The sequence below is a fragment of the Glycine soja genome, chromosome 20, assembly GCF_004193775.1.
Source record: "Glycine soja cultivar W05 chromosome 20, ASM419377v2, whole genome shotgun sequence".
Lineage (NCBI taxonomy): Eukaryota > Viridiplantae > Streptophyta > Magnoliopsida > Fabales > Fabaceae > Glycine > Glycine soja.
In genome coordinates this window covers 45,035,661-45,053,995 of record NC_041021.1, presented here as the reverse complement: position 1 = coordinate 45,053,995, position 18,335 = coordinate 45,035,661, and the positions used below count along the sequence as shown (strand labels likewise).

Here is an 18,335-nt window from a genome sequence, read left to right as displayed (position 1 = left end):
ACATTTAATCAATTTGTATGGTGCATACTCCTCAGTTTTAACGGAGTGATTTTCATTAAGCCAGTAAGGACTATAGAGAATAAGATATACTTCTCCTTACAAAGGGAGATTACTCAACAAACTTGTGAGTGCAGTGACATTTTATGGAGGATTAACTACTTCTATTAATATCTTGGAGGCACACGTTACAAAGTTAAAACAAAACACACAGACCAATTATCAGAGTTTGACCAATTATCAAATTAAACTAATCATCTATTTACTTAAACATAATTAACCATTATCTTTGAATTTATATATATATATATATATATATATATATATATATATATCAGTAGGAAAAAAAAGGAATTAATCCGCCTAAACTACTTGTCAAGTCATGAAGTCATTAAACACATCTGCACCTAATAAATACTTCGTCAACATTTTTCAGGTCATCCAAAAGGAATTGATTGCATATTTAGATAGTTTTGAATTGTGATAATCGGTTTTTAAAATTTTTGTTTAGTTCTTTTAAATTAAATTTAGTTTTATAGCTAAAATCAAGTTTAATTAAAAAACTATAAATTTTACATTGGATTAAAAAAATCATATTAAAAATTACTAAAAAAATATGTTTAACTAAAATTAACTTTATAACGATTTAATAGGAATTTTTCATCAAGTATCATATTTGTGCAATTTTGTTCTCTCTAGTTTTAATTATAGGTTGAGAAGTGCTAAAAGTACACACTCTCAAACACTATTTTTTAACACACTTTTTGTTATATTGATTAAAATTCATTAAAAATTACTAAATCATGAGAGTGTTTATTTAAAAAGATATGAGCTCCACAAAATTTTACTCCATTCCTTCCAAAATAATAGTTATGTTTTTTAAGATTATATATTTTAATTATAACTTAATCATTATATTTTAAATATTTCTTCTTTTAAAAATTGTGTTGTGTTAATTTGGTTTTTTTTTCTTCATACTTTAGTGTTGAAATAAAATATTGTAACGTTGTGTTTTTTTAAAATTGATTGTTCAGGTGATTTAATTAAATTATACAAGAAATTAAATTTAGTTTAAGCACCTGAATGAATTAATTAAAAGATTTTGTGATTTGATTTTGTGTATATGTAGTTAGTGAGTTTTTAGTATTTTAGGCTTAGGAGGATGAACCTTAGTTTATGTTTAGAGGAGTAAATGTGTACAATGAGGTTTAAGTGTGAAAATAAAGAATTACAAGAGTTATAAATTTTCATTCAATTCTCAAAAATTTGAAACACAAACAAAAACTCTCATTCTACTATTTTCTTTTTCTCTAGAAAAACATATTCCCTAAAGATTTGAGAACTTGATTTTCTTGCTCAAAGGAGATCTTTTTCCCCTCTCTTTAGTGTTCATTGGTTGTTCCTTTGTGTGGCAAACACCTCTTCTCCCTCTTTATATCCCATTTTTGTTTTTCACTAAGGTACTATAGGGGTTCCATGGAAAAGGCTTAGTTTATGGATTTTAATATGACTTTGGGTTGGTTTTGGGTATGGATAATGCCCTTGTAGTTTGAAAGTGGAGTTGAAAAAAGCTTCCTCCTTGGACCCAAAGTTCCCTCCTTGCTTTTTTTTTTCCATGGCAAAACAAGTTCTTTGGGTTTGATAGGTAACGGAAGATTTATCATTTTCTATGCTTAGGTTGTTATAGATTAGTTTCAAGGTTGTTCAAAGATGAATCATGTTGTTAAAAATAGAAGTTTGAGCATTTGAGTTTTAAAATTTGAATTGTTGTTTATTTGATGAATATTGATTAAAAGTTTATATTTGTGAAGTGTTTTGATTTTGTTTATGTATTTGAAATTGATGAAGAAGAGTTTGAGTTTCTTTTAGCATGATTTAGAAGCCACGAGAGACATTTTTATACAAAATTTGAAATTTTATAAAATTCGTGTCCAATAACTATTTTCACGTCTAGTGTCCAACATCCAACTTTTTGTGTCCAATGTTAAGTGATAATTTTGAGTCTAATGATCAGTTTTGAACCATCTAGTGACTAGTTTTAAGCTCGATGATCAATTTTGAGTCCAGTGATCATTATTAAAAAATATACCTTTAACATCGTTAATTTAACATTAATTATATATAAAACTGATATTAAATTATATGTGATAACATGTTTATAAATAAATAAACTTTGGTACCAAAGGTTTTCATAAAACCAATGTTGTTTAATGCTCGATAACATCAAATTTCATTATATTGGATGTCATTCAATTCGCGTTAACAACCATTATTAGCAAAACCAATTTTATGCTTTTTTCTTAAGCCTAAACTTTTTCTCCTCATATTAACCCCTTGAGTTGACGATGATGTCTTCTCGAGTAAAGGTGGTCGCATGGTGGAATCTGCGGTTCATGCAGGCCCATGGTCCTCAACGCGCTCATCAAAAGCTCCACAAGGAACCCTCCCACCATAATTCTGGTGAAAACTCCATAGTCTTCCCCACCATGCATCACAACCACGCTGAAAACACTGGAGATAACCTCGCAGGCGACCAAATAGGCGGAGACGAGGACCACAGTGTACCGGAGCTTGCCCTTGAGGAGGTGGTAGGACTTCTTCATGGCGGCGAGGCCGTAGAAGGGCTCGAGGACAGAGATGACAGAGGCGAGGTGCCAGAGGGAGGCGACGGTGAAGACGACGGCGGCGGTGGAGAGGAGGGAGAAGGCGAAGAGGAAGAAGAGGTAGATGAACTGGGTTAAAAGAAGGAGTGTCCACTCGTGGCGACACCCTCATCTTGGCTAAGGCCGTTATGTACTGCACCGTCGACGGTTGATCAGGGACTAGGCACACGTGTCTTGCCCACATGTTACAAGCTACAATTGCTAGGCCTACACTCTCCGCTACAGAGCCACCGCAAGACCATGATTCCAATATGAATTTTGTGTTCCATCCTATAGCCATTGCTGATAGCAACTTAGGTACTCCTGCTTCCTTGAATTTCTCACACTGCAAAAACAATCAAAGGTGAAGATCTATTCATCATATCCAAATTCAACCCAGAGATATCCATCCATTTGGTATGTATTTAATTACAACATAATCTTTTTTTCCCAAACAAATTGCCTATATGTATATCAAGAGGGAAGAAAGGGATAAAGAAAGAGAAAAGAAAATGAAGAAGCTAAAGAAAGAAAATTATTACGTGATTGATGTGGTTCTTGAAGAATTTAAAGGTTCTTACTGATCTAATTGTGTCCATGTAGGATTTCAAGGCTAATTCTGGAGACCAAACGAGCTTCATGGTGTGTTGTTGTGTGCGTGAGAGTCTTCTTTCTCTCTTGTGTACGTGTTTAGTTATCTTCACTTTCAGTTTTTGGGTAGTCTTGAATTTAGACATCGTGTACAGGTGATTAATTGAGGGAGCAATAAAGTACTACGGGGTAGAGTTTGGTATATATATGAGTTGATAAATTGGTAAATGGTGTGGTAATGGATGATGACAGATTAATTAACATTAGTACTGAATGTATGTAAGAGTATTAGCATCTAATGAAATTAGCTGGAGATGATTAACACTAGATATGCATATTGTGCAGACATAGCAATATATTGAAATTAAACAAATTTTATAGTATGAAGCTTCATTTCTTACTCTTTTTTTAATTTCATATTTATTTATTTATGAAAAATTGTATAAGTATATATTTTTCTTAATTGATATTTTAGACAAATTTCAAAATTGTTCAGAGTTATTTATTACTTGTAAATAGTCAAATTTATATGAAGATTAATAATCTATTAGACCAATCACAACAATGATGATAATGGCTGCTAAGACAACATTTGGTGTATAGTAGAAAAGAGGCATGAGAAACAGAAGTGTCACTAGAACAGCTGCAACCATGATTATATGTGAAACTGTTGTCTATGCTTCAACATTATAGTTAACAGCTGATCGAGAAAAGGATCCTGCTAGTATATTTGACACATAAGAATGTATGTATAGATTTTCTCAAAATCAATGCTTCTTAGGTAACTAGGCATATGGTCAAATTCTATTGGACAATTATAAGACTAGAATGTTCTATTGTAGTGAAATTTGCAGTGACAACGGAAAAATGGATCATGGGTCTGTGTGGTTTATAATGCCAAAAGAATTTAAATTCCTTTGCCTTGATTTATCAGACCATAAAGTTTAAAATCAAAAGAGAAAGCTACAGAAATAAAATAAACCCCTATATGGATACTTCAGTTTAAATGCTGCGAAAATTTTGTGGTGCTTATTTCTAGTGGATTTCTAAATATATGTTTTGCAAGCAATACTATGTTTTTTGTTACTTAAACTTATAGTGACAATAGTCCAAGATTTATAACCTAAATGTGAAAATTTTCTTTTTCATCTAGGTGGTGGTGCAAAATAGTGGGATAAGTTGGAAGAAAGGTCTTTGGCCCATTAGTTTTGTAGAAGCAAGTCAAGCAACTTTAACCATGCTTTCATCCTCACTTAAACATGGATCAACTGTATATGAGTGATGCAATTTCCAGTTGGCAAAATAGATATCAAACTGACACTTAATCTGAAGGCCAAATCTGAAATAATTAGTTGTAATTTTGATATGCTCTTGTCCCATGCTATTTGATCTTTGCTTAATGAAGAATGGTAATAAGTTTAATAATATGTTATTGCATCAGAAATTGGGCTGATTCATAGTCATTTCTTTTTTATGATTATTGTATTTTTGGCAATTCTCATTTCTTTCCTAAATGGAGCTCAATGAAGATCCTGGACCAATTGATAATTATGTTCTTTATGATCAAGATAATCATGTATCTTCAGCAGTTTGGGTTGGACTTGTAGGTGGATATTATTTTATTTATATTTTTTGTTAAATCATATGATAATTTCTTAATATTCATATTATTGGATATGATGATATTATTCATACCAAATCCATAGGAGCGTGGTGTACTTAGATGCCATGAACACACTTCAATGCTTGATCAGTGGAAGCTTACACCTAAACAGATTAAGTTGGTTGAGAAGGCTGGTTTTGGTCACCTACGATTGCTTACCTGTGATAGGTCCAATAAGTGCACCAAGTTCAATTTATGAAAAATTATTATGGAGAGTACCAAAGGACCTGTCGAATGGTGAAGGTTACTTGGCTGAAGGAGTTCTTCTCTAAGTGTCCTGAAGATGCATCACAAGAGGAAATTGAACGATGTACTCGTGCTTACCTTTTATACCTATTAGGCAGTACAATATTTTCTACAACAACAGGGAACAAAGTCCCTGTTATGTACCTTTCATTGTTTGAAGACTTTGACAAGGCTGGGAAGTTTGCTGGGGGTGCAGGAGCATTGGCATTTTTATATAGAGAACTTGGCAATTCTTCTCTTGAATCTCAAAGCACTACTAGTGGCTGTTTAACTCTAGTACAGGTTATAACAATACTTCCCTTTACTCTCTTCTTTTGTGGATACTTTCAGTTTCAATACTGACTGAATAATATTTTATTGTTATTATTTTTAGTGCTGGTGTTATTCTTGCCTCAATGTTGGACTGCCAAAATTTAATCAAAAACCTCGTAATAAGTGTCTTTACAACATTCATTTTGAGCAAAACTAATGTTGTAAAGACACTTATCATTGAAAGTTACCCACTTTCAACGACGGTCGATTCAACATCAGTTCTAAACCGATATTAAAAGTCATCCATAATCGATGTTGATGGCTTTTTCTGTAGTAGTGGATCAGTTGAGTCCAATGACTAGTTTGAATCCAGTTATCAGTTTTGAGTCCATTGATCAGTTTTGAGTTCAATGACTAGTTTTGATGTGGATGTGATTAATGTTTGTTTTCCTTGCATAAATTAACTATTTTGAGATCTTAATGAATTTCTGATGATATGAAAGGTGATTGAGATGATCTTATTTTATTATTAGAGTTGACTTTATATTGAGATTATAAGATTCAGATTCATATGAGTTTTTTGCAAGAACTCAAGGTGTTGGAATGTCTTATTATGCTTATTAAACTATATGTGGGTCCATGAGTGTGATGAACGTATGAATGGTGAATCTATGATATTATAACCTCTTATGATGTTGATATTGGTGAATGAATTTGTGATAACGTATGATATTGATTTGAATGATCATAACATATATGCATTGATAAATGACATTGTATGTGAGTAGACACATAAGTTAGGGATGCTAAGAAGGCCCTCAACCTAGAGTTGGAGGTTGTCGTGGAAGCTAACACCATATGAGCCTATAGAACAGATGGGTGGACAAATCCCTAGATAGGTTAAGATCTTTGTAAGCCTTACCGAGGTAAGTCATTACTCACACTCATCCATTTTCGACAAACCACACTTTTTTTGTAGGATTAAGTTAAGTCTCCCTAAATGGTTAGATCATAGAGTGCGATAATAATTGTAACTTGAGAATGATGTATTAGTTAGGATATATTTGAGTTAATCACTCAAAAGGTGAAATCTTTCGAGACTAAAGAGTCAGGATGACATAACATGATAGTTAGACATGTACATTGATAATTGCGACTTAGGAATGATGTATTAGTTGAGGAAATGTATTAGTACATCACTATTGAAAAAAATGGAGGATTTCTATATCTCTTTTTAACATCTTGATCTTATATTTCTTTTATATGTTGTTTTCTTTTTAAACGAATTTACCCTTGTGTTTTCTACTGAACTGTGATCATCATGTCATTTGATGGGTAATAGATTATGATGTATCATCAGAGGAGCATGTGACTTGTGGTTGATGTGGATTTGGTGATGGACTTAAGGGTGAGATTCAATCATTCATCATTTATTTATGTTTTGTCTTAGTGGGGACTAACCTAAGGTTTATATATCTTCATAGATCTATGTTGTATTTATTTCCTGAATGGAACCCTTAAGTTTAGTTTTAAGATTTGTTTATGATGTTTGATGATGTAGTGTCTTGAGACACATGTATCTTTTTGTTTTATGACTTTAGTGTCAGGTGATGTTTATATGACATGTTTGTATTCATGAAAAAATTATATTTTTTTTATTAATTAAACTAATTCAAGTGTTTTAAAGGGATTAAAAATAAATCTTTTTGCATTATAGCTTTAGTGTTTCATGTAATGATATTTGGCGTCGTTACCTACATGTATTACCCATGTAATACATTTTGTTATGTTTCTCTAAAAATATTTATAGTTAATCTTCTTGTAATATATTTATATTTTTGTGGAAGAATATTATTATTCATATTAATTGTAATATATTAGTATATATTTATTAATTTATATGCACCATTATTTAACATTATAACATATTTATTAATTTATTAGTATTTAATGAGATTTAATTTATAATTCATTAGCACTTAATATTTACTTTATTTGTATTATTATTTATATTACTATATATATATATATATATATAGTAATTTATATTTATTAGTTTATTAGCACTATTATGTATTACACCATCTAGTCCTTATGAGTAGTACGTCTTATGAATGTACGGGGGTAATTGTTTTTTTGGATAAATTTAATACCATTAACTAAATAAATTATTTTTTAATCATTGTGAACTAATTAATGTTATGGGGTCTTATGAAAAGAATCTGATGTAGTAAATTATTATTATTTATGTTATTAACTATATGCATAAATTACAAATCATGAATAAGATTTATTAAATAAGAAACATGACAAAAATAAATAAATTTCAATCAATAACATGCCTCCAAAGAATAACAAAGTTTTTACCATATTATTTTAAACATATTTTTTGTTATTAGGTAAAATTTATTAAGAATAAGAAAACATTACAAGTTTACTATTTATCTAGTGAATCTCACATGTTATTTTCTGATTTTTAGTAAATTTTAATTTATAATAAAAAGTGTCAAAATAAGTATATCAAAAAATGAATTTGTGGTTATGTATTTATAGTTTTAAAAAATAGTTTTACATTATCATTTGATCATCACAAATATATGGTAATATAAATTTTAAGTTAATTTAAAAAAAAAACTAACAAATTTAACAAAGTTAATATAATCATATAAACAGTTTTATTGGGGGTGGATAAATGGGTTTAGGTCCATGGACTCACCTCCGGATCCGCGGTTCAAGTGAGTCATAAACCAATTTTTAAAAAAAATTCATGACTATAAAGGATTTTAGACCCACTCTGCATAATTCGTGGGCGGTGCGGGTTTAGACCGCGAGATCTGGGAGTTGATCCACAAACTTGCAGAATTAAGACTTTTGTAATTAATCTTAAAAGTCCAATCCAAAATTTATCTGGTCGTATTAAAATTTTTGTAATTAAGTATTTATTAGAGATTTATTAAGATGTTATATATATATATACATATAATTGAGTGTAATTGACTATTTTTTTAAAAAAATATATTTATTTTAAAATTATAATTTTTTCTTTAAAAAAATATTAGATCCCACGCATCAATCCATTTGACCCATAGAATCCACAAAACGAGGACAGACTAATATATTAAGTTGAAGCAAGAGTGGAGGACGGGCTTACGCTTACCTTCCCCTAAGTTTTACAACACATAATCTTTTTTTTCTATCAAAAAATAATAGTAATAACGGCTCCTCTTAAAACACTATATTAAGGAGTTGACGCATCCATGCTAAATTGGATAGAATTATCATAGCTGATAAAGCTTTTTCTCCCTCAAAAGTCTTGGGGTACAATTAATGGTAGTGGCGTTTTATTATTAGGTCAATTGCTTATTAATATCCATTGAGTTCCCTCTAAAACTTGCAATAGACTATAACCTTAAAATCAAATTGCATCCCATTCTCATCAAATTGCACTGGCCACTGTCTTTACTTAAAAAAAATAATCCTAAAATACTAAAATATCCTTTTATTATTTTTTCGTGAAATTCAAAGGGCAAAAATAATAAAAATAAAGCAAACAAATTTACGATCACTAACAAATTAACAATATATATGTATAACGGAAAATAAAGAAAAAGCCAATGTGATCAAAACGGCCCAAGGCCCACCCCATCTCTCAGTAAATAATCCCTTTTTAAAATTCTTGTTTTTCGGATTGGAGCAGAAAACAAAGCATTTTTCTTTTTCAGCTTCATCATCCTCACAACTCCATTCAGAACGTGGTAACTTTTATTTCCTTTTCATTAATCTCTGCAGCTTTCTTTTTTTTTTTTGCCTTCAAAGAAAATCTTTTTTTTTCTCGTAGTGATTTTTTTGTCGAAATGTGGAAAATTGACGTGTTGATTTGCACGTGAATTGTCGGAAGTGGTTGTCGTGTCTTTTCTCGATAATGGGTTTCTCAATTTTGCTTGCAGAGAGGATCGGATTGCGGGTTTCGTTTGTGTTGATGTGTGAAGGTTGCCTTTGAGCTTGTGGAGTCTTAGGTATGATTGGTTTTCCCTTGTAAATGAAATTTCTTCATTGATTTGTGTTATGTCTTAATTGTGTGTAAAAAGGAAGAGAGAAAATATAGTAGGGGTTGTGTTTGATGATGTTTTGGGTTTGAGTTTACCTTTTAGAGGATATAGTGAAAGAGAAGGAACCGTGACTGCTGTTTTATTTTTGTGTTTTGTTTTGTTTTGTTTCCCATGATTTAGCATCAAGGAAGTGGATGTCTTTTTTTCTTCTTCTTTTGATGTTTGTTTTTTGGTTCAACTTTGATGAAACATTTTTTTGCTGGCATTTGCAGGTGACTTCTAGTTTGGATATGCAGATGGGCGGTGGGAGTAAGATAGATTTGCAAACATTAGATGAGGGTATGCAGCCTTTGGCAAATGGGACTATTGAAGACACCTTGCAGAGTGAGCTGGAGAAGATACTGCAAGAGCAGCGTAATCAGCAGTTTATCAATCGAGAGAGGGATTTCAATATTAGTAGGAGTGGAAGTGCGCCTCCGACAGTGGAGGGATCGTTTAGTGCTTTTGGGAGCCTAAGGAACTCTGATTTTGGATCGATCAATGATAGGAGTAATAACAATGGACTTTTGACTGAAGATGACATCCGATCGCATCCTGCGTATCTTTCCTATTATTACTCACATGAGAGTATAAATCCTAGGTTGCCTCCACCGTTGTTGTCGAAAGAAGACTGGCGTGTTGCACAAAGGTTTCATGGTGGTGGGTCTTCTTCAATTGAGGGATTTGGGGACTGGAGGAAGAACGTGGCCACAAATGGTGATAGTTCATCTCTATTTTCAATGCAGCCAGGATTTTCTGTGCAACAGGCAGAGAATGATTTGATGGAACTGAGGAAATCCAGTGGATGGAATGTCTCTAGGCAGGGTTCAAGTCAGATGCTTGACAGACATATGGATGGTTTGACAAGAATGTCAGGAGCTGGTCTTGGTGGGAGGAGAACTGGTTTCAATGACATTCTTCAGGTAATTAATTTGGAGAAAATTATTAAAAAGATCACATGGTGAATAATATTGTTGAGAATTTGGTTTTTAACCGAGCTCAATGGCATTGTACGATCCACGTAGCCTACTTCTCTTGGTGGGATAAGGCTATTATTGCTGTTGTTGCATGTATAGTAATTTTTAATTCTAGATGAAATATTTTCTGTGTGCTATTAACTGTGAGGTGTCATTTTTTGTTACAACGTCATCTTGACAGAGTTAGATGGTAAAAATTGATTTCGTTATCGGTTTTATCATTCTATGGAATTGTCTAACGTTTACTAGTTACTAGTTGTTGGCATGTTATGATGGTTAAAGAAGCTTGGGCGTATGTCATTAAATATAGGTGCTTTGATCTGACAGTTTTGGCTAAATTCTGTTCAACATTCCAGAACATACCGGAGATGTCTGTGTTGTTGAATCTGGAGGCCCTAGTTTGTTTCCATTTATCATATTCATATATGCAGTATACTAATAGACAAAAGGATATAAAAAACAATGGTGCATATCATAGTAACTATTTCAAATTGCGTTGAGCTACTCCAAATTGACCTAGCATAAACTATGATACGGAGTGTTCTATCATCGCATAGATGGGGCACTTGTCATCCATGACTTTTAAAAGCTGCACCCATTTAAATAAATATAAATGTGGCAATCACAAGAAAATTGATTTTTTTTACATGCAAGAAATTTGATTGTTATGACTTATGCAGACAATATCTTTAAAGAGAAAAGGGGTTATGCACTGACAGTGTAAAATTTTTTACACATTCATCCAATCGCAACCCACTATGTATGATAAGTTTGTTGACTTTTTAAATAATCATCTTAAAGTAATTCAAACGGTGATTTGTGATTGGATGATAGTGTAAAACAGTTTTACACTGTCAATGTATAAGGATTAAACTCATCTTTAAATGAGATTTAAAGTCTCAGTTCTACATGCCTAAAATACTTTGTAACTCTAAATGGTTTTTTGTAAACATCTGATTAAATATTGGTCAAATGTTAGATAATAAGTTTGACGTACTTGGTGGGCATCTAGAATTTTGGTGTTTCCTGTGGCAGAGTGTCCATAATTATCTATATTAATATTTTCCTGGCTTTCCAGGTTAAGTATGTGTTTGGTCTTAACACATCCATCCTTATTCTAAAATGTCCTTTTATATTGATTTGGGGTTGACTTAGTGTTGTTAACTTCTTTTGTGATCATAATTTCATCCTTATCATTCAATTTCTATTGTTAACCATAACTATCCAGTAAAATGAAAAATACTTTTCACATTTATAATTTGAGCAAATAAACTGATAGAGCATGCCCTACTATTTTTTTATCCTGTTTTACCATTGGCCCTCTGTTATAGTTATAACTGAAGTTAGCATTTAGCAGGAAGGACTTGAGCAACCTGCTCCATTGTCTAGCACCATGTCACGTCCAGCGAGTCACAATGCATTTGGTGATATTATGGGTTCAACTGGCATTGTTGATCGTGAATCCTTTGAGGGCTTGCGTTCTTCAGCTTCTACCCCTGGTTTGGTTGGACTTCAGAACCACAGTCTAAATCTTTCTCATAGTTTTGCACCCGCTGTAGGTACTTCTCCGTCAAGGGTGAAAACCCCTGAAGCACAGGTTATTGGGAGACCTGTTGCATCTGCAGCTTCCCAAATGGGTAATAAAGTTTTCTCTGTTGAGAATATCGGTATGGGCTTGGGCACCCAGCATGGCCACTCTTCCAATATGACTGATCTTACTGATGTGGTGTCTTCTTTAGCTGGGTTAAATTTGTCAGGTGCTAGACATGCAGAGCAAGATAGTCTTTTGAAATCTAAGCTGCAAATGGAAGTTGACAATCATGCTGATGTTCTATTAAGCACACAAAGCAATGTTAATTTGCCCAGACGTAATGATATTGCAACAAACCTTAACACCTTTAGTTCAAATGAGCATGTCAATCTACTGAAAAAAACTGCTTCTTCTGCTAATCTTCGCTCAAAATTGCATTCTACTGGAAATGCATCAAGTTTTCCAAATGCAGACTTCACTGGCCATGTTCCTAGTGCATATCTTGTAAACTCAAAATTGAATTCTGTTTACAATAATAATCTTGAGACAGGTCTCTCTCTCTCTCTCTCTGACTCCTCTGCATGTTTGTGTGAATATTAAATCAATTTGTTTATGCTCAGTGGAGTTTGGCCTTATTAGATTAGTCTAACAATTCAGTTTTTGGATTCCAGCTTTGAGGCTTCGCAGAGATGGACAAAGTTTAGATGCACAAGGAAATCATGTTGGTCCTGAACTTCATTCCTCAACTCTGAACCCACACTTGATCCAATGCTTGCAGCAAAGTTCTGATTACTCGATGCAAGGGATGAGTAGTTCTGGCTATCCTCTTCAAATGAGAAATTTCCCTGATGCTTCACATGGAGATTTGGAGGGACTTAGGAAAGCATATCTTGAGACACTTCTTACTCAACAAAAGCAACAGTATGAGCTCCCACTTCTGAGCAAATCTGGGCTTACTAATGGCTTCTATGGGAGTCAGCCATATGGTCTTGGCATGCCATATTCTGGAAAGCAGATTGCAAATTCCACACTTCCTTCTCTTGGATCTGGAAATCCACTCTTTGAGAATGAACGTATATCACGCTTAAATTCTATGATGAGAAGTTCAGTGGGAGGTTCTGGTGGCTCATGGCATGCTGATATTGGCAATAATATAGAGGGAAGATTTGCTTCATCCTTACTAGATGAGTTCAAGAACAAGAAAACCAGGCCTTTTGAACTTCCAGATATCATTGATCATGTGGTTCAATTCAGGTATCAATCTTGCACCTCCAATGTTTTTTCTAGTGATATGGTTCTGGAGATCTGAATTGATAATCTGTGCCATAATGCAGTACTGATCAGTATGGTAGCCGCTTTATTCAGCAGAAATTAGAAACAGCATCAGTAGAAGAGAAGACCAAGATATTTCCTGAGATCATTCCTCATGCTCGTGCCTTGATGACTGATGTTTTTGGAAATTATGTTATACAAAAAGTATAATTAGCTTGTACAACTGAATACTGAGTACTGTCATAAATATGCTCTTTTTTATTGGGTTATTGATTTAAGAAATTCATGCTTGACATGCTCTATTGCAGTTTTTTGAGCATGGTACAGAAAGTCAAAGAAAGGAATTAGCCAGCCAACTTACAGGTCATGTTTTACCTCTTAGTCTGCAAATGTATGGTTGCAGAGTGATTCAAAAGGTGCCTTTCAAGCTTTATGTTATCCTATTATTCACCATATATGAACATTAATTTATGCCTGACTCTTAGAATCCCATTTCCTCAATTTTTCCATAAGATGATCCCCTTTTTCCCTTGTCAAACTTTAGTCCTGTGTTTATAGGGACAGGTGACTTCTGTTATGCAAATCTGTAATTTTGGCTCAGTTCTTTTTCAAACTAATGAATGTTTATTTTAATATCAAGTAAATAATGAAGCACTTGAGATGTTCTTGTGTATTACCTTACAATTTCTGCGGTGCTGAAATTTGTCAGTTTGTTATTTCATATTATTCAGTGGTATCTCATCAAACTTATAAGGTTTTATCATCTTTAGGTAATTAGGTCTATATAAGAATTAAAAAACAATGTTAATTTAGTTCTTATTTGGTTTATGGTGACATTGATAAACATGTATTGTTACAAGGTCAAGCTTTAAGGAACTGGGCTCCCTCCTGCGTATTTATTCTCTCCATTATTTGCTTTTAGATAAGCTGAAATTAATGCATTATATCAAATCTTAGCTAACTTTATTGACAGGCCTTGGAGGTGGTTGATGCGGATCAGCAGGGTCAACTGGTGTCTGAGCTCAATGGTGCAATAATGAAATGTGTACGTGATCAAAATGGAAACCATGTTATTCAGAAGTGTATAGAGTGTGTACCTCAAGATAAAATTCAGTTTATTGTTTCATCCTTTTATGGGCAAGTTGTTTTACTTTCTACTCATCCTTATGGGTGCAGAGTTATCCAGGTTAGACTATTCGACATGGTGCATCTTCTTTTGAGGCTGTGTTACACTTTTTTTCTTTTAGCATTTTATTTAACGATTAACAATTTACATGGATGCTAACAGAGGGTTCTAGAGCATTGTGATGATCTAAATACACAACAAATTATCATGGATGAAATCATGCAATCTGTCGGCACTTTAGCACAGGATCAATATGGAAATTATGTTATTCAGGTGTGTATCTTTCAGTATGTGAACATTTTCATATGGGATAGGAAATGCACATCGACATTAGAGATGCACATTTTATGCTTTGGCACTTCTGTTGTAATATGCATTATAGTTTTGTGACTTTGGTTGTGTTTCCCATTTTAGAAAAGTACCGAGCTTGTGTTTGTATTTTGACAAACATCATTTTCTACTTCTGTCTTGGTCTAAGTAAATGTTGAGTAAGCTAATAAATAGACATTTGTTCTGTCACTGGCAACTGTTATTCCAGTTTTATATTTTCTGTAGTTAATATATGTAGGTTTCATTATCAAGTGATATAGAACAAATATTACTATTTCATCCACTGTTGATAATTGGATTAAAGGTGTTGGGCTTCATCCTCTTGTGCTAAAGTTTTAGCACCAATTAATATATTGAATATGGAGATGGCTTGCTTTATGTTTTGTTTGTTTTCACTTGTGATACATAAACCTTTTTTTCCTCTTTTAAAAAAATAAATAAATGTCAGTTGTTTATTATTTATGCTGTTTTGATTATGCGGGCTGTATCATAATATCTATTTTATGTTAATTGTTGTTTACTAATTCCTTTGTTACTTCTATACCATACTTTTCTTTGGTAGCATATTGTGGAGCATGGTAAACCACATGAACGGACTGCTATTATCAGCAAGCTTGCCGGGCAGATTGTTAAGATGAGCCAGCAAAAGTTTGCTTCAAATGTTATCGAGAAGTGTTTGGCTTTTGGTAGTCCTGAAGAACGTCAGATTTTGGTGAATGAAATGCTTGGTACTTCTGATGAGAATGAACCCTTACAGGTATGGCTCCTTTTCATCTCTTGTTCAAAGCTTCAGCTTTTCCAAGGCTGGTCATGTTATATAATTTAGTATTAGCCGAGGGAGGTTAATTTGTAACTTTTATTACTGTGCAATCATTCAAAAATCTGTTCATGTGTGTTCACTTTCCTTTCTAATGTTTTGTTTGCAATGCTACAAAAGAAGCTTTTAGGAAGAGAAAACTATTCAAGGATTCCATTTATTTTTTTATAGAAGTTCAAGTATCAAGTTGTTGTGTATATTTATCAAATCAGAGGCTCTTAGTGAATGATGGCATAACATCAATTTGCAGGCTATGATGAAGGACCCTTTTGGAAATTATGTTGTGCAAAAGGTTCTTGAGACTTGTGATGATCGAAGTCTTGAGCTGATCCTTTCTCGCATCAAGGTTCACTTAAATGCACTGAAGCGGTATACTTATGGCAAACATATAGTTTCTCGTGTGGAGAAGCTCATAACCACTGGAGGTGAGAAATGCAAAGACTTGGGGGTGTTTGATTTCTATTTCAAAAACTGTTTAGTTTTCAAAATACAACTAAACAAGGCTGTTCAGACAGCTGGTGGAAAGTATTGCAAGGAACAAAACAAAGTGTTGAATTGAAGAAAAGAATGAACAAGAGAAAAATAGAAATAGACTATTAGAAAACATCTTCTAGCTGTTTCTGTTTTTTTGGTTTTTAAAACACTTGCTTTTGACATTATTTTCAAATATTAATAGATTTTGATTAGTGTAAAATTGTTTTAGAAAACAGTTTTTAAAACCAAAAAGTGAAAAGGGGATCAAACATACCCTTTATAAATTGTTTATGGAGTACCTTGATTTCTCATAAACCCCTCATTTGCAGAAAAGCGCATAGGGTTGTTGGTCTAATTCATACATCCTCAGGCATCCAATGAAGGTCTTGGAGACAAGAAGTCCTCCTACTGTCCCAACTTTTCCTTTTGTACAGCTAACATGAATGTTTATATCACCAAGTTTCCCCTGCAAGCTTTACTTTATATAAAGCATTGGAGATAAATGCGGTCAGCTTGGCCATTAGAATAAATTACTTTTCTTACTTTGCTTGATTTCGTTACTACAACTTGACAGAAATCTCCATACGGAGAGTTAACTTAGGATGTCAACAATAGACGGCAATGTGTATTTTTTGTGCATGTATATGAGGTCCATTGTCTGTAAAGAAAATAATGGTAAATGACTTATTGCAGTAACCAGAGTCATTATTAGATCAGGCTCTAAACTTCTATTTCATCTATGTAAATAATATGCTGCAAATTTCTTGCGTTGATCTTTGTCTTTGATTTCCATGACATAACCTAGGTGCACTTTTCTTATGCTAGAAATTGAGTTGTTTCACGCTTAGAAGAGAAATCTAAGTTAAATTATTACCCCCAAAGATAAGTATTGTGTTTGCATGAGTGTTTATTCATGTTCAGATTTAACATGCATGCAACTTGAGAAAAAACGTAATATATCACCCATGCTAAAACAATTTTACCCATTAGGATTACCCATTCAAGAAATATCTAAAAGTTCATTCGGCAAGACTACTAGCTACTATTTGGATTTAGCTTGTAAATAATTTCAAGTTCAATAAAACGGTATTAAAAAAAAAAATATTTTCTAATGCTTTAAGAGTTTTATTCTCTGCATCATAAATAGATACTAAAACTACTTGGTTTGAGAAGATATCTCCTTTTAAAAAAAATTATAAATGTGATTTTATTTTGTTTTTAAAAATATTATAGAAAAATTTGTGATGTTTTGTAATTAAAAATAGAAAGTAAATAAAAATATTTTTTTAAAATATATGATTCCTTGCTTTTTTGCCTTTTTTCTCCCTTGGGATATTGAACTACTTATTATATTAGATGAATTTAGTTCTAGCCAGTGCGACTATTATACATAAAAAATCATACTTAACATTTTTTAGTGACGGGTATTGACCAATTTATAAAGCATTTTCAATTTTAGTTATTTGCAACCTAATAGAAGTGCTTTGTCTTTTTTTTTTCTTTTTACTTAGAGGTTGAAGGTGTATTTTGAGATGATTGTCTTACGACTCTATCTTATTATTTCTTAAGTTTAGTTCGCAAAAGTTCTCAACAAAACTACTAGTCATTTTACTTAACCTTTTTAATGTTCCTTTTGTATTGTTGATTGTGCAAGACCACCTATATTTCTAACTTAACTGACAAACAAATTTATGAGTTAACTATCGGGACCACTAAGCCTAGAAGCCAACCTACATCCTAACAGCTCTCACTCCTCCAAATAACACTATCAAAGATTATTAAACGACATACTAACATAAACCTTCTATGATCTATCATAATGTAATATAATACTAAGTAATAAATTAACAAACAATATTAAATTACATAAAATGATTATAATATATTTTTTGGTTTGAATTCCTCATTAATATTTTTTAGTGGTTCCTAATTTTTAAAATACCTTATGTTCTTCTAAAAAAAATACTTTATGTTAGTCCATACTATTATTTTTTTCCATTAAATGATTACATGCCAAACGGAAAAAAAAATAATATCGCATATTTAAGTCAATTATGTTCTAATTGGGCTGAAATATTTTTTTAGCTTCTCATTTTCATTTAGGAGTAAACTTTCTAGGTTATGGTCATATGCTGAACATTAAAAAAAAATCAAATAATATCAAATTACATTTGATTGAGACCTGGCTACAATAGAATGGTGGTTTTAGTCACTGTTATACAGACTTTTTTTTATTTATTTATTTTACATACCGGTTTTGTTTTAACCAATATTTTTTTTTACCATGGCGTTCTTACCAGCTCAGACATATGGTAAGTGCCAATAGAGG

General features: G+C 32.5%; 2 protein-coding genes across 3 annotated transcripts; one reads left to right on the top strand and one right to left on the bottom strand.

Annotated features, from left to right (window-relative positions):
- Nucleotides 1-2,318: 2,318 nt before the first annotated feature.
- LOC114402156 lies at nucleotides 2,319-3,280 on the bottom strand. Its single transcript, XM_028364666.1, has 3 exons — nucleotides 3,221-3,280; nucleotides 2,830-2,985; nucleotides 2,319-2,729 (listed from the first exon to the last, which is right to left on the bottom strand). The coding sequence occupies exons 1-3, from the start codon at nucleotides 3,278-3,280 to the stop codon at nucleotides 2,319-2,321; spliced, it is 627 nt and encodes a 208-aa protein (XP_028220467.1).
- A 5,716-nt stretch (nucleotides 3,281-8,996) lies between these two features.
- LOC114402355 (pumilio homolog 4-like) lies at nucleotides 8,997-16,777 on the top strand. Of its 2 annotated transcripts, none has more exons than XM_028364890.1 (12): nucleotides 8,997-9,146; nucleotides 9,339-9,407; nucleotides 9,713-10,402; nucleotides 11,814-12,537; nucleotides 12,659-13,241; nucleotides 13,322-13,463; nucleotides 13,568-13,675; nucleotides 14,233-14,445; nucleotides 14,548-14,658; nucleotides 15,278-15,472; nucleotides 15,783-15,957; nucleotides 16,336-16,777. In XM_028364890.1, the coding sequence occupies exons 3-12, from the start codon at nucleotides 9,731-9,733 to the stop codon at nucleotides 16,359-16,361; spliced, it is 2,949 nt and encodes a 982-aa protein (XP_028220691.1). In that variant the 5' UTR covers nucleotides 8,997-9,146; nucleotides 9,339-9,407; nucleotides 9,713-9,730; the 3' UTR covers nucleotides 16,362-16,777. The 2 variants fall into 2 exon arrangements, with proteins under 2 accessions (XP_028220691.1, XP_028220690.1); XM_028364889.1 differs by having other exon boundaries at nucleotides 11,811-12,537.
- The last annotated feature ends 1,558 nt before the right edge of the window (nucleotides 16,778-18,335 follow it).